Source organism: Copadichromis virginalis, linkage group LG3 (assembly GCF_057382275.1).
Source record: "Copadichromis virginalis isolate Kocher_CV1m ecotype Utaka linkage group LG3, C_Virginalis_male_GT1.1, whole genome shotgun sequence".
Classification (NCBI taxonomy): Eukaryota; Metazoa; Chordata; class Actinopteri; order Cichliformes; family Cichlidae; genus Copadichromis; species Copadichromis virginalis.
This window is the reverse complement of record NC_140620.1, coordinates 33,054,809-33,071,205: the sequence shown is the minus strand read 5'-3', so window position 1 is coordinate 33,071,205 and position 16,397 is coordinate 33,054,809. Positions and strand designations below refer to the sequence as shown.

The 16,397-nt window shown below is 40.6% G+C and overlaps 1 protein-coding gene across 1 annotated transcript; it reads left to right on the top strand.

Moving 5' to 3' along the window:
- The first annotated feature begins 208 nt into the window (after nt 1-208).
- Nucleotides 209-10,357, top strand: LOC146714262 (uncharacterized). Its single transcript, XM_085439647.1, has 5 exons — nt 209-998; nt 1,031-1,202; nt 9,662-9,683; nt 9,760-9,870; nt 9,980-10,357. The coding sequence occupies exons 1-5, from the start codon at nt 251-253 to the stop codon at nt 10,355-10,357; spliced, it is 1,431 nt and encodes a 476-aa protein (XP_085295773.1). The 5' UTR covers nt 209-250.
- Nucleotides 10,358-16,397: the final 6,040 nt, after the last annotated feature.

Below are 16,397 nucleotides of genomic sequence, written 5' to 3'. Positions count from 1 at the left end.
GTGATCCTGCTCGGTGGAGGGATCAGCCTTTCTGGCCGAGAGTTCTACTCACAACAAGAGGGTGTGTTCTGCTGTCATGAGGTGTTGGCTGCTTATCACTGCAGCGGGCTTGACCATGGCCGGGCTCCTCATCTTTGTTTCCGTGAGGGACAACAAGTCACGCCATATGAAGAAAAGGCAGACACTGTATGACAAAGGAAAGCACACCAAGTTTCCCCATGGCTACGCCACTAATTTTTGGTGGCAGTTTATGAACACTACCGCTCACTTGAATAATAAAACTGACTGCTATGTATGTGCCCATATGCCCCTATCCTCGCAGACGTCAGGCCTATGGCCATACAGCATACCGGAAGATCGCAGTTGGTGCCTGTTGGGCCTGGCAACGCATCCAGGCTACGGTACTCTTTGGTCCAAGGCCAACTACAGCATCCCAGCAAACGCAACCTGGAGGTCATCGTCACTCCCGAATGTGAACTGTTCCGGACAGATCAACCTACTGACCTGGCCCCAAGTCTCAGACCCACTGCCTGATGTAATTCTACTAAACAAACTGAATGCAGCGCAACTGCCAGTATGTGTGATGAACAATGGATCGCGGGCAGTGGGGGAGCTGCCCGCTCACTTATGTAGATACATATACACTTTCTGCCCACCGAGGAATGAGAGGAAGTGTATGGCCTGTTCAACCAACACAACCTGTGCCAGAAACACGACGCTGATGAGCCTCAACTGTCGCTCCAACAACAGTTACCGGATGCCACTACAAACAAAGACTCAGTACCAGACAGGACGTGCACGGACGGCACCCAGCAGTAAAGGAACCAGAGTTTTGGCCGACTGGTACTTCCTATGTGGCAATAAGGCTTATCTGTCGCTCCCTGAGGGTTGGGGGGGTTTGTGCGCCCTGGTGCAGTTATCAGATCACGTCTTCTTCATGCAAAGTAGTGAACGTCACCCCAGCAGCCAACGGAGACGTGAGGTGGGCATCGCCTCACTCAATTCTTTTGAGTTACTGGAATTACAGTAGACACTGGAGTGCCGGGAGAGTTTCGCATCTGGGGAGGAGGAGTGAAATTTTTGCAGAGCTTGATCCCCGGCATTGGAGTAGCCGGGGTGCGGGAACATGTGGAGATCAACCGATATGCTCTGCTACGACACATCAACTTGACTAAGACCCTGGGCCCTGGACCCTTTTTACTGTATTTTCATTTGTTCTTTTATTCTTTTATTGTTTTATTCTTTTACCACATGATTTACATTTCTGCTATGCTAACATGCTAAAAAATTGCTAAACATACTTAATCAGTAACCTTTTCAGACAACTGTTGTACACATTTAAAATAAGTTAAAACAGGAGGGAATATGTTAGAGGAAAAATGATTCTATGTTTCTTTACCTTCTTTTAAATGTACAAAGATGCCCTCTGTCTGTGTTTAGATTAGTTTAGAAGTGTCTTTTAGACTTTCCCAGCAAGGACATATTGTTTCAGATTGTTTTATCTTTCCTAGCTCTCTGCTGACTAGACTAGCACCATATATGGAGTTGTTTTATTTTATCTGTTTATTATTTTCTTATCCTGTTCTCACTGTCTCTGTGATCTGTGCCTATAAAAAATGCCAAGCCACTGTGCATGGTGTGAGTTGTTCTCAGCAGCTCACCCGTGTACACGTTTAGCATAGAAAGTAACTTTGTCTCATTGTGTCTTTATTCCTCCTGGGTTTTTGCAGGGTTTTCTCCCAACAACTTCAGAGTTGTTTTGATGTGTGACGTATAACAGAACTATATCATACGCATCCGGCTTAATGCTTCAGATCTGCAGAGGGTTTAGCCTCATGCACATCCCTTTCCGGAAAATAATGATTGAATAAAATAATTATAAAGCTTTGAACACACTGAGTCGTGTTGTCTCTGTCCAGTAGAAGAATAAAAGAATCGGGTCGAATAGTAGCTACAATGACTACACTCAATCAAGACCGAGTGGATTCAGTGCAAGACGCCGCACATGAGGACAGATGATCGGTTATCGATCTGAAGAAACAACTTGACTTACTCACAACAAAGCTCACCGATCTTGAGGACAGGGGTCGCAGGAATAACATCAGGCTTGTTGGCTTACCAGCCAATGACGGAGGGTTCCGATACAGTTGGCTACATTAAGGCCAATCTCCCCAAGTGGATTCCGTCACTGGAGGGGCGCAATATCAACATTGAATACTAATACCGCGATACTTATTTCTATATTTGTATATTTTATTTTCTCATTTTATAAGATAATTTCACTCAATTGGAAGGGTGTAGGATATACTTACCCACTTAATTTTTGTTGACTATGTGTGCACATCTGACACTGTAGTTTTTGTGTTGGAGTGGAAGGACCGGTCACGAATCAATCAGAAGTTTATGTTCTAGTATCTGGCAGGAATATGGTGGCCTTATATTTTACTGCACATCAACGTTCCTCTCTTGCTATCTTCACATTGGGACCATTCTTGGACATTTGTCACACCGATGCTACCATTGATTATTCTGCCACTTAATGTTAATGGTCTTAACTCCGCCATTAAGCGGACATATGTCCTTGAGTACCTTTACCGCAAAAAGGCTGACATTGCTCTAATTCAAGAAACACATCTGAAACAAGGTGATGTGGCCCGTTTTCAAAACAAACATTACAAACTAAACTCCTCTGCCCCAAATAAAACCAAGGGTGTCTGTGTCTTCCTGAAGAGAAAATTCTACCTTACCACCACGTATAGCACGACTGATGAAAACAGCCCGCTGGCACTTGTAACTGGCAGTATTTTAAATCATAAACTGATATTCATATCTGTATACTGTCCAAATGAACCAAACAGATTTTTTACTTATATTGCCAACACACTATTAGAATACAATGATTATTCCATAGTGTTGGGTTCAGACTTCAATGCCATCGTTAACCCCATTTTTGATAAATCTCATCCAGATGCAGTAGTTAATCTCTCATCTTCTCTGTTGAATGCACTTATAATAGATCTTAACCTCATTGACCTTTGGTGATGCAGAATTTCGACATTAGGAATTATACATTCTTTTTTAATAGACAAAAGACATTCTCTAGGATAAACTAAATTTTTGTTAGCCCTTCCTTAATTTCAGGTAATAAATCTATTTCTATTAAACCAATCTTTATATCTGATCACTCAGCTTTGTTATGCTTTGTCAGCTTTGTCTGCCCAATACAAAGACTAGGGCCCCCAGGCGGCGCTTTAATACGTCCCTATTAACTAACTATACTTTTCTCGGCCTGCTTAAGCTCCAGCTGAAGGATTTCTTAGATATCAACGCTAATGAGGATATTGACCCACAAGCCTTATGGGAGACTACAAAATGTTTCATTCGTAGCTTTTCCATCTTATTCTCCTCCATGCTGGCAAAACCAAAACTTGCTTGGGTGTCCAATTTAGAAAACCAAATAGAATCTTTTCAGAATCTGCAAAAACTTAGCCGGTCAGACGAACAGTCTACGCTCCTAGCTTCACTAAAAGAAGAATATGGTGCAATAAACTTGTCCAAAGCAGAGTTTATCTTGCATAGAACTAGACAGAAGTACTATTTTGAATCAGAGCGTCCTAGTCGTTTGTTGGCACTTATGCTTCAAGAATGTGAAACAAGGGCACATAGTCCAGCTATGACAGCTGCAAATGGTAAAATGACGACAAATCCTCAGTCTATTAACACCATTTTCTCGTCATTTTAAATCAGATAGCTTTCTCAAACATCTGGAACTACCTCATATTCCACAAGCAGATCAGGATGAGCTATAGAGGCCCCATTAATTCTAGATGAGCTGCATAGAGCGCTGAAAGACCCTAATAAAGGTAAATCACCTGGACTGGATGGCCTTCCGCCAGAACTATTTCTAGAACTTTGGGATATAATAGGCTCAGTCATGCTTGGCTCATTTAATTTTGCAATCCGGAACACGTCCTTCCACAGAATTCCGGAAAACAGCACTTATTACCCTTCTCTTAAAAAAGGGAAAGGACCCTCTTGAGTGCTCTAGTTTCAGACCAATATCTCTGCTCACAACTGATCTCAAAGTATTCACAAAAACCCTCACATTGCGCTTGGAAAGAGTTATGAACGTTTTAGTCAATGCAGACCAGACAGGATTTATCTGAGGGCAGCTTGCATCTGATAACATAAGACGGCTGTTACATATCATAGATGCCGCTAACAGCTATCAAAATCCATGTGTAGTATTCTCACTTGATGCAGAAAATGCCTTTGATAGGCTAGAGTGGGATTATATGTGGATGGTGTTAAAACACTTTGGGTTTAAGCAGAAATTTGTTGCTATGATTAAGACACTATATCACTCATCCCTTGCTAGTGTCTTAACAGGGGGCCTGATTTCTCCCCCGTTCACATTGCAGAGGCAGGGTTGCCCTCTCTCTCCTCTCCTGTTCTCCCTCTCTCTAGAGCCCTTAGTGCAAGCCATTAGACTGTCCACAATTTCTCCCATCAGAATTGGTGGTCAAAATCATATCATATCTCTGTATGCAGATGATATTATTCTGTTTTTAGACAACTATAAGACATCCATCCATCCATTAATTAAAAACTTTGACCATTTCAGTTCTCTATCTGGCTACAAAATAAACTGGTCAAAATCTGCCTTGATGATTTTGAATGTTAAAGCTACAAAAATTTCCTTACCCGGGTGTGTTCAGATCAAAAGCACTTTTACTTATTTGGGTATTTCAATTCATAATAGTATTCCAAAGATAAACAAGGACAATTTTACTACTATGCTAAATAAGATCAAATCTGACTTTCAAAGATGGGACAATTTAAAAACTTCACTTCAGGGTAGAATCAACGCAGTAAAGATGAACATACTACCATGGCTTAATTTCCCCTTTTTTTATGTTGCCACTCTCTCCTCCTCCAACTTACTTTAAAGACATAAACTCTGCGGTGTCTAAATTTATTTAGAATGTCAAAAAGCTTAGGATACGTTTGTCAACATTGCAGAGTCCCAAATTGTTTGGTGGCCTGGCAGTACCAAACTTTGAGTTTTATTACTGGTCATTCCAAATCAGAGCGCTTAGTACGTGGGTCAAACCAGAGGCTACTACTGCATGGAAAATGATCGAATCTGCCAAGACAGCACCGCATAGACTACAAGATCTCCTGTTTTCTAATATACCTGCCAAAACGCTCTGCAACCACAACAAATTTGGACTTGTTATTGCCAATTCTATACAGGTATGGAGGAAAATAGAATGACGGTTAGGTGCTCCAGTGAAATTTTTGTAAAGGTTCACCATACTGGCATAATATGAATTTACTATGTGGCAGCCAACCATTTGTTCAACCCTCTTGGTTTTCACTCAGGATATACCTTTTTGATGATCTATTCAATGCCCAAGGCCTTCGTTCATTTCAGGACTTAAGGACACGTTTTTCCTTCCTGCATCTTCTTACTTTGTGTATCTGCAGCTCAGATCAGCTTTAACAACATATGGTATCCCCTGGGACTCTCCTCTCCCTTCTCATCCCATGCTGGAATGGATCTTGCCTAACTCTGGCAGACCCTCTGTTTCCAAAATCTACAACAAATTAGCCGAACATGGTATAAAGCCCCTGCCCATTGAATCTATTTGGGTCAAGGAAATGGGAGAACTACAGGTTAATATAGACTGGGATACAGTGTGGTCTAATCTGAGTTTGACTTCTAGGAACCTGGCACATCAACTAATTCATTTCAAAACCATACACAGAACATACATTACACCCTATAAGAGACTCCAGATGAAACTACGGGCTACATATCACTGTCACATATGCAATGATTTGTCACCAGGCACATTCTTACACATGTTTTGAGACTGTCCAGTTATATCCAATTTTTGGGTCTTTATTAACTCTGTTATTTGAGGTGCTGGAAGTTTTTTATATTCCCAATCCTGGTCTTTGTCTCCTTAATGACACTTCTGAAATCTCCTTAAAACAAATAAAATGCAAAATGTTCACCGGATTCACATCCCCAAACAGGACAATTACAAAGCAATGGTTTAGTCTTGACGTTTGTATGGAATCATTCTGGATAAAATGTCTTATCTGTATCATTAATCTTGAACATACCACTGCAAAATTAAATAAAGCTGAATCCACAACTGTCAAAGCTTAGAAAATCTTCTCATCCAAATTTATTCTTTCTTTCCTGTCCCCATGCCTTATGACCAATGTTTGCTTTGCTACTGCAGTTTACAGTTGTATGTCTGTACATACATGTCTTATTTTCTGTATCTTCACCCCCCAAGTACACACCCAGATACTTCAAACTACCTATTTTCCACTTTAAACCACCTGGAAGCTGCGGGAGCTCAGCAAATAAATCTCCTAACTTATTGACATCTTGCTGACTGCTAACAAAAACAACAATAATATCAGCAGCAGATGCAGATAAGCTAAACAACATCTTAAAACCTGCTAAAGACATCCCAGCAATAGAACACCTAACATTTAACATTGGTTCAATACACAGAGCACATAACATACCAGACAAGGAAGAACCTTATCTAATACCTCTGGTTACTTTAAAAGGTTTACGCAAATAACTGTTTATTTTGAGTACACTTTCAATGTCTTTGTACAACACCATAATCTTGGCAATTAAATCCAGAGGTCACGGTGCTCAACTCTGTCAAAAGCCTTTTCTTGGTCCCGTACATCCCAATGAACTGGAGACCTCCAAAATATTTCTGACTAGTGACACATTACTAACAATAGACCTGCCTGGTGTCATGTATTTAATATATATATATTCTTAGTGCTTATTGTCTGATTATATTGTTTTATGTGTGCCTTTATAAACCAGACCCAGACAAGACCAGAACTAGGTTAAGAGTGACAAGTTGCCCTGGCAACAGACTTTAGAAAGAGGAAGTGCAAAGCTGCACCTGAAATTTGACACAAAGAAAAGAGGAACTGAGTAAATGGTGTGTGTGTGTGTGTGTGTGTGTGTGTGTGTGTGTGTGTGTGTGTGTGTGTGTGTGTGTGTGTGTGTGTGTGTGTGTGTGTGTGTAACGTGCTGCAAAAATATATAACGAGATTCGCTGCTGCTGCCTCAGACTTGAGCTGGCGTTTCTGTGTGTGCTCAGTCTCCATTTCCGGGAATGTAAAAATAAAGATCATTTTTTGAGTTAGACCACTTTGAGCTGTTTGTCTTTCTTTGCTGCCAAAAGAATACAAAGAACCAAATGCAATAGGTTTGTGCTTGGTGGACAACCTGAATCATCACCTTCTTCAGCCTGTTTGCCAGCACTTTTGGCAGTATATTATCATCAGTGCACAATAAAGAGACAGGCCTCCAGTTCTTAATATCTTGAAGATCACCTTTCTTTGGTCACAGTGTTAGAACTGCTCTCCTGCAGCTCTGAGGTAAAGATCCTTCAGCAAAGCTCTCTTCAAAAACCTCCAAGACATTGTAAGAATAGACTATCATAGTATTAGGGATTTAGTTGTATTAACGATAGTAAAGCATTATATTCATTATTCATTAAGTAGGTCATAGGTCGAGCTGCTAAACATTCACACATATTACATAGAACTGGGAGAATAGGTCAGAGGTGTATGTAAGAAGCAGAGACGACACAGCTGCCGTTAGTGGGATGAGGATTTGGTAAGCCAAAGCAAGGAGAACACTGTGTGCGGAGAAGTGGGCTGCAAGGGCACGAGATAGGGAGGCAGGAGATAGAGAGGGACCAGCAGACCCCTAGATTGGAGAGACAAAGGTTGTTTATTTCTGTGTCATTCTATGCTGCTGGAATTGCCCCAGTGGATTTTGATGTTGGATGCTGAGCTGTAAAAATCTCGAAGTACATGTAATAAAATTAATTGATTAATTGATTGTTTATTTATTTAAACAGGAATTGAATTGAATATAACACTTTTTTATGATGCATTATACTGCTGATTTATAAGAAATGCTGTTTGCAGAGAATCATGGCCTTATTTGTCTGATTAGAAAGAGCAAAGCATACTGCACAGGAAGCCAAGGTCATAACTTAGGCTCACTGAGAGAGAGAAAAAATGTGAATGCTTAGTTTGGAGGGGGGCTGAAGCTATAAGAATGTGAGCAACAGTCAGACACTTCAAGATTTTGCCGGACACCCTCCTGCGCAAACACGGTGATTTGCTTCTTCCCATCGCCTACTATTCTTCTAAGCTTGACCCAGTGGCTGCAGGCCTTCTGTGCAGTCACCGCATGTGAAAAGGTTGTGCTTGCCTCCTGCGACATTGTTGAGTATTCCCCTTTGACCGTGCAGGTACCCCACGCAGTTTCTGTTATTTTGCTAGAGCTAAGAACCTCACACTTGTCTAAGGCTTGCTGGCTCAGGTATTCTTCTATGTTGCTTGATATGCCTAACATCACATTGAAGAGCTGCACAACACTGAACCCTGCCACTCTCCTTCCTACACAAGCGGGTGGTGAGCCACAAGGCTGCATTGCTGTGTTGGCCGAAACCTGTACACCTCGCGTTGACTTGCTATATGCTCCTCTTGGCAATTCGGAAATGGTGTTGTATGTGGATAGCTCCTCCTCACGTGATTCAGGAGGAACCAATTGGGTGGGTTTTGCTATGTGTTCTGATCATGACATTCTTGTGTCAGGCTCGCTGCCCAAGCATTTCTCTGCACAGACTGTGCAACTTGTGGCATTGACAGAAGCCTGTAAACTTGCTGAGGGTCATTCTATCACTATCTACACTGATTCTCGCTATGCGTTTGGTGTGGTGCATGACTTTGGCACCCTGTGGAGACATAGGAAGTTTCTGAAATGTAATGGATGGCCCATCCTGAATGCAGACCAGGTAGCAGCGTTGCTGGATGCCTTCTTCTACCTGCTCGCATTGCTGTGGTGAAGTGTGCAGCACATACAGGTAATACTGACTGTGTCACAAGGGGAAATGCTGCCGCTGATGCCAAGGCAGCTGCCGGGGGGGGGGGCTGTCTTTTCAGCTTGTTTTAGCTTCATTGCCCACTCCTGACCTTACTGACTTTTCTGCAGTGCAGTCTTTTGCCTCTCAGGCAGAGAAAGATCTCTGGTGTAGATTTGGCTGCACACTGATGCTATCTGTTTGGCATTTTTCTGACAGCCGCCCATGCCTGCCTAAGCATTTTTTCCCTTGGTTTCTTAAGTGGGCACACGGGTTGGACCATGTGTCCAAAGGGGGGATGCTACAGGCAGTAACAAAACTGTGGTTCACAAAAGGCTTTTCTGCAGCAGCTGGACACTTTTTTTGTATAAAGTGTCTCATTTGCATGACCAATAATATGGGACGTACAGCTCATGTAGACATCCATGTAGACATGGATTTTATTGAACTAACACCATCAGAGGGAAAGAAGTATTGTTTAGTGGTGGTGGACATGTTTTCCAAGTTTAGGTTTAGGTTGCGAACACATTGTGCATATCACCCACAATACGGAGGTGCCGTGGAAAGAGTGAATGGCTCTTTGAAAACAAAATTGGCAAAGTGCTGTGAAGAAACTGGGCTTTCATGGCCAAAAGCACTCCCCCTTGTGTTAATGCACATACGCATGCGGGCCAGACCTCCAACACATCTCAGCCCTTATGAGGTGTTGTATGGGTGCCCTGCTATAGTGGGGGCAGAGCCTCCAAAGTGGTGAGCCATGTCCACAGAACTGTGTGACAGTGAAATGATTGTGTATTGTCAAAATCTCTCTAAGACTCTCTCGCAGATACACCAAAACGTGAAGGCAGCCATGCCTAAACCAGCAGAAGGACGATTGCACCCGTTTAAGCCAGGCGACTGGATGCTGGTGAAAGATTTCAAGAGAAAGCACTGGAAGGCAAGGTGGTGGCTCAGTCCATTCCAAGTTCTGCTGACCACGCAGACAGCGGTAAAGGTTGGGGAACGAGTTACCTGGATCCACGCCAGTCACTGTAAGCTGTTTCCAGAGGAAACGCCTGGGGAGGCGGGAGAGCGACCAGGTGAAACATACGGGGCAGAATGATCCCCGCACCTCATCCAGGCAGTACGCAGTCCAGCCTCTAATTGCAACAATGCGTCATACTGAGAAGCAGCTCATCATTGGAGTGGCCCTGCTGCTCTTCACCGGGCTGATGATTGCCCTGTTGTGGAGCCTCTGGGGTGATCTGCAGCTGGAGGCGACTTCTCAACCCAGACGAGCGCAAGCGGCAGGAAACGGCGGACCTCATACCAAAGTGGTGGTCACCGCAGCAAAAGAACAATTGACAGTTGCAGAGTTTGATTTGTGTGATGTAATAGGATATTATGGTAGCCAATGTGTTTACCGGGCATATAACGCAGCATAGGATTAGCAATTCTGATTACTGGTTTCCGACCTGGTATCGGGTTCTTTGGAGCATGGGACCAGGTGGTTGGACAGCGACCCCAAGGGTAGGTAGTTTTAATGCACGGGTGTAGATGTATTTCTCACTGACTAGGGCTGAGGTGGGAGGAGACGCAGCCACAGGAAAGGTGAAACCATTGATTTTAACAATAAAAAACACAACAAAACTTTGTTTTGACATAAGTTGTGAAAGCAGCGGATGGACTTATTTCAACTTGGCGGTAGATGTCAGGGGTGCAGATCCACTGGGGTTGTTCAGTGTGAAATTTGGGATGGCCACACCAAATGCAAAGGTAACCAAGAATGCAACCTCAGCACATGCACCTGTGGAGCTGTCAGGACATCAGTTAGTAACTTATTTAAACATAACTGGACCTGAGGACGTGGTGCAAAAAGAGACAGGTTATGTAGCTAAGAATGTGTGGCTGGATTGGATAACTTGCATAGCTGGAGGGCATTATACAGCAGTTGTTTTTTTTTTGCTCTCAATTTTGACAGCCCTATTAAAGATTAATATCAGTCTTTACATGCTCAAGATAGCTTTTCTTTAAATTATTTAATTTTTAACACTTTTGCAACTTTGTACTTTTGTGTTACTCGCAGCAACAACTCCACCTCATTGTTAGTCCATTTAAAAAACTTTTCCTCGATCTTTTGCCGCGATGTTTCAACGAGCCGGAAAATAAATGGCTGACAGAAATGGGGCAGGTCAAATCTTCTTACGCTTCACGCATGTGCAGTACTGGAACGTAAGCGTGTCAATGTGGACACACAACTCTGTGAAAACAACTGAAAACGATAGTGTGTACGCGGAGCGTTTTCAGACGAAAATCTATCCGGGCTAGTGTGGACGTAGTCTCAGTACCCTCTACCCAGTAGTTAAGAAGAGTGTTACTTCCCCTGTGTTTTCTCCTAGGGCCGGAAACTACACATGTTTGACCAGAGTAAGTGTTACCCTAATAGGCATTCAGGTGAGTCATGGTGTGATAAGGTGACAAATGTTACTGAATGGGCAAATATGAGCAGCATTAATGTTGCTCGTGGTGACCTGTTCTGGTGGTGTGGTGACAAGATTCTGAGGGACACCCTACCACGTGGCTGGTCAGGAGCTTGTACTATTGTAAGATTGGCACTTCCTATAGTGATCTCATGCTACTGCAGAGACCCATATGGGTAGGACCCGCAGAGCCACGTCAAAATATTTAGATTTAACTAAAAACTCCCCAACTTACATAGATGCTATAGGTGTTCCTAGAAGTGTTCCTGATGAGTATAAATTGGCCAACCAGGTCGCAGAAGGGTTTGAGTCCATCTTTCTATGGATAACCCCAAATAAGAATGTAGATGGATAAAATATGTTCATTATAATATTCAGCGACTGGCTAATTTGACACGGGATGCAGTGGCGGACCTATCTGAACAGCTGGCCGCCACTTCCCTAATGGCCCAGCAAAATAGGATGGCCTTGTATATGCTTTTGGCTGAGAGGGAGGGTGTTTGTACTATGGCAGGTCCTCTGTGTTGTACTTTCATCCCCAATAACACAGCTCCAGACGGCTCTGTAACCAGGGCACTGGAAGGGTTGAGGACACTGTCCACCCAAATGATAGAGGACTCTGGTATAAATAATCCCTTGGATGACTGTTGTTGTTTTTTTTTTGCAATTATTTTGGTAAGTATAAAGCCATAGTGGTGTCTTTGTTGATGTCCATAGCCACATTTTCTGCCATACTTACATGTTGTGGCTGTTGTTTCATCCCGTGCCTTCACACCCTATAGTGCATAAGTTGATCACAACTGTGCTGACAAAAGAGGATGAGACTCCTAAATTTCAGGCTGAAGATAGGGACAGTGATGAGGTTAGTGAGAGTGAAGATGAGCATTAAGGTGTGAAATTGATCTGTGCTTTTGTGGGGGGGGGGGGGTCTTTTTCTTCCTTCCTGACCTATAGAATGATGCACATTGTGAAATCTCTTTTGAGAGTACAATGGTGTTGATGTTATGTACAGAAGTTGGGAAAGAAATTCCTATGTTTGATTAATATTGTGATTTGATGGGGTTGTTATCACAAAGGGGGGAATTGTACTGGAAATCTCTTTATTTTATGTATTAATCGCATCACTTTAGTAATAGTAGTAATGCTTTCTCAACTCAATGTAGAATAATCACTCTTGACACCAGTTGTATGCATGTAAAATGTTATTGGGTGGGCCACAAGGTTTATTGCCTTCTCACAGCGAACCCATTGAAGACTTAAGGGTCTCCAGACATCCTGTTCTAAAGGAGGTGACAGTTGGTGACAGTTGATCTGTCTTAGACTAGGACAGGGTCAAGGATGAGCTGGACTGAAGAGACTGAAGAGGTGTAAAAGGGTTCAGGGTAGTGTCTTTCCTCAGAAAAACTGGTTTGATCTGAACCTTTTTCTCCACTGCAGTGTTTTTCTTTTCTTTTTAACCTAACTTCAGAAGACATGCTCACCTGGTGGTGCAATTTTATATGAGATTTTACACGACAGCAGGTTTCCCAACCTTGTAAACAGTACCCTTGTACAATTACTGAAACTTGCACCACTGACGAACAATCGCCTGCGAGTCCATGAGCATTGATCACCATTAATTTATCAAAGACCACTCATCAGTGACCATTGGGTGGAATAGTAGCTCATAGTCAAAGTAGTCATTTATTTTAATGGAATCTCTTCCTTCCGTATGTCGCCATCTATTTTCTGAGCACCCTAATTGCACAGCAAAGGTAAGGTAGAGGCCATTTCCATTAAGAGATTTGATTGGGAATTCCAGTCTCAATAATAAAAATTAACGAATTGGCTCATGTCAGTGCTCACTTATTACCAGGTACATGCCCAGTATGCCAGAAAAAAATAAAATAAAAAACCCCCTGTATTTTAACAAACTCAAAATTCTGTAAATGAAAATACAGTAAATGAAAAATACTAAAAATCTTGCTACTGTAGACGTTGGGGGGGAAAAAAGCTGTAAAAACGTTACAGTAAAAACAAAGTTACTGTAAAAAGTAGCTATATTGTAACAGAAATTTCAGTAAAGTTACTGTAAATACATAAGAGCATATTGCTCTTATGCATAACAGCAGTAAGCATGCAGCAGCTATCAGTAAGTCATTAATCAAATTTACAACTCTACATTACGTCTGTTTACACTGTAGAGTTGGATCATTAGACAGATATATTGGCTAGGTGTAATGGTTTTTCAAGTACATTCTGGCTCTTATTTTATTCCAACAAACATTATATTTGTAACAAATCTAACAATACACTGTGATAATTTTTTTGCAAGTTGTTTTACTCATTAATTGTATTCCAACAAAAAAGAGATGTCTAACTGAGGCAGGAATAAGCACTCCCACTAGTGTAGAAAGGCAATTTAAAGAAAAATGGGTACAGATACAAGACGAAACAAACAAGATTTAGCAAAGTCTTGCAAAATAGTTCTTGGATGCTTACCAGAGCTCTGTGAATGACCATCTGAAAAATGGAACACAAAGATAAACATGATAAACCAGTATATTTAAAAAGATATGTGAAAATTCAACTTGGACCTACTCTCTTGTCGAAAGTGATTTTGTTGTTGTTGTTGTTGTTGTGAGCAGTTTCGATTAGAGCTTGGTAATAAAGGGGTAATTGTAGGGTAACAAGGAAGAATGTAGTAATGTGGTAATTTCTAAGTTATTACAACTGCCAAAGTAATAACCACTTAATATCCAACTTATATCATTATAGCAACACTGGTAACAGTTGAGTAATATTAGGCTGAAATGTATGTAATTTGATAACAACAGCTCAGAAACTCGGGGTTATAATGTGAAAGCAGACAACAAAGCAGCAAAATGAAAAACTCCCTGTTTTTATTTAATAACATTTAATTTAACTTGGCCGCTGTTCAGCCCCTGTTGAAAGTTCAGACTTCACAGTATACATCAGTTTTTAAATTTTAATGACAGAGTTCTGATAATTTTTTTTTTTTTACATAAGCCATGCTTTTTTCTAAATACTATTGTTTTGTTTTGTTTTGAAAGCATTTTTTAAGCACAGTGTGAAAACAGTAAAGAAAGAAAAAAAGCCACCTCTTTCCTATTGGTTGAAAAATGTACCATGTCAACCAATTTTTAAAAAAGTCAACATGTGGGATTTGGTTGTTTAGGAAGAGGGGAAGGTTTTGGGAGTGACAATAACAGCAGTGAGACAGAGCAAGCGAGTAAGAGAGAGTTTTGAGATGTGGGAGATTTGTGACGTTTAGCGTGGAGTGTATAGTTAGTGTGTTGTGTTGTCTTATGTAGTTAGTGTGTTGTGTAGTTGTTGTTTTGTTTTGTGTGTTGGTGAGGGCACTAATGAATGTCAGAAAGGCAGATTGCAGTGCAAACACTTTCTCTAGGTGGATAAGAGGACTGATACACCTCCTTTTAATGGCACAAATAATTTGTGGGGCATCTTATTGTGACACCTGATTGTTCTCTTCTGTACCAAATTTAAAAAAACAAAAAAACAAATGTCAGGTGTACTGGCATCATTTTTAGATAGATAGTTGTATATGTTTACTAAATGTGTGCATACGATTTCAAAATGTACAATTTATATTTGCATTTCAAGTAATAAAAATGATTTACTCAACATGTCTGTGGGCTTTTACTCAAAAAAATACTTTTATGATTTTATGTTTTTTGTGTGATTTCAGATCAGTTTTGTTAACACAGTATGTCAATGAAAACAGCTAAATTCAGACACGTGAGGCTGCTGAAGAAGGATACCAAACAAGGCAAGGAAAAATAAAATAAAATAAAACAATTTGAAGGTGAAATGCAAATGTAAAATCAAAAGGAATCAAAAATGGCCAGTTATATTTTGGACCTCAGAGGGTTAAGCAAAGAAATCGTGAAAAATTAGGTTTAAATTTTTGTTTATGACAGTGAAGATTTCTGACATTTTGTGTAAATTTAAGCATTTTACACTTTTCTTCTAACAACAAAAGTGTGAAACTTCAATTAGACTTGTTTTTGTTAAGTAACCACCCCATGTTGTGTAGCTTTCTAGATTTTAGACTTATTGGGCTACATATTTATTTATTATACAGGCTATACAGTACATAAAATCAGAATTTGCATGTTTTATGTAACTAGTGTTTAATGATGTTGGCTACACAAAATAATTACTTATAGACTATATTTATATGAAAAACATGTATACTTACTGTATTTGAATCATTTTAACCATATGAAACCACCTGTGTATGTTTAAAATAAAAAAAGGCTTGGATTTTGCCACTCCATTTGATTTCCTTGCCACCCTAAGAAAATTTGTCTAGATCTGCCCTTGAGACAGGACTCAAATTACGGCAAGGGCCGTAACAGGCGTTTTTGCATTTTGCAGAGCTGTTTCCTGGTTATTACACAGAAACTACCAGAGATATTTTCAGGTAATAACCACACTTCTTTAAGTTAGCATTAATAGGTAATTAATATGTTATTAAATGGAAACAGGCGGTTTTGTACTTTGCAGTGCACATTCCTGCTGATCACACAGAAGTTACAGAAGGTAAATGAGTGGTAATAACATTTTAAAAATTACCATATTATGATGTTTTTCTTTCTTCCTTGTTACCCAACTATTATCACTTTATTACCGAGCTGTATTCCTATACTATAACCACCAGTTTTTAGGTTCTTATTATCCTATTTCATAAATTTCAGGGTAATATCACTCAACTGTAACCAGTGTTGCTACCATGATATTACTTGGATATTAAGTGGTTATTACTTTATGGGGTTTTTTTTGTTACCTCTTTATTATGGCTGTAGAAAGTGCAACCTTTTTTTAATTAATATTTTACAAACTCTATTAAAATTACTACTATAATACCAATTTCAGCATTATAATATCTATTGAAATATTTTAGATGAACCACAAACAAGTCTTAATTGAGAAAACTTTTAGTATTCCAACTTTACAGCAATCATTCAGATAACATTACTGA

Coding starts and splice junctions, on each gene's coding strand:
- LOC146714262 (XM_085439647.1), top strand. CDS start 251: ATGAACACTACCGCTCACTTGAATAATAAAACTGACTGCTATGTATGT. Junction 9,684..9,759: donor GGGGCAGAGCCTCCAAAGTG/GTGAGCCATGTC, acceptor ACTCTCTCGCAG/ATACACCAAAACGTGAAGGC. Junction 9,871..9,979: donor TCAAGAGAAAGCACTGGAAG/GCAAGGTGGTGG, acceptor AGCTGTTTCCAG/AGGAAACGCCTGGGGAGGCG.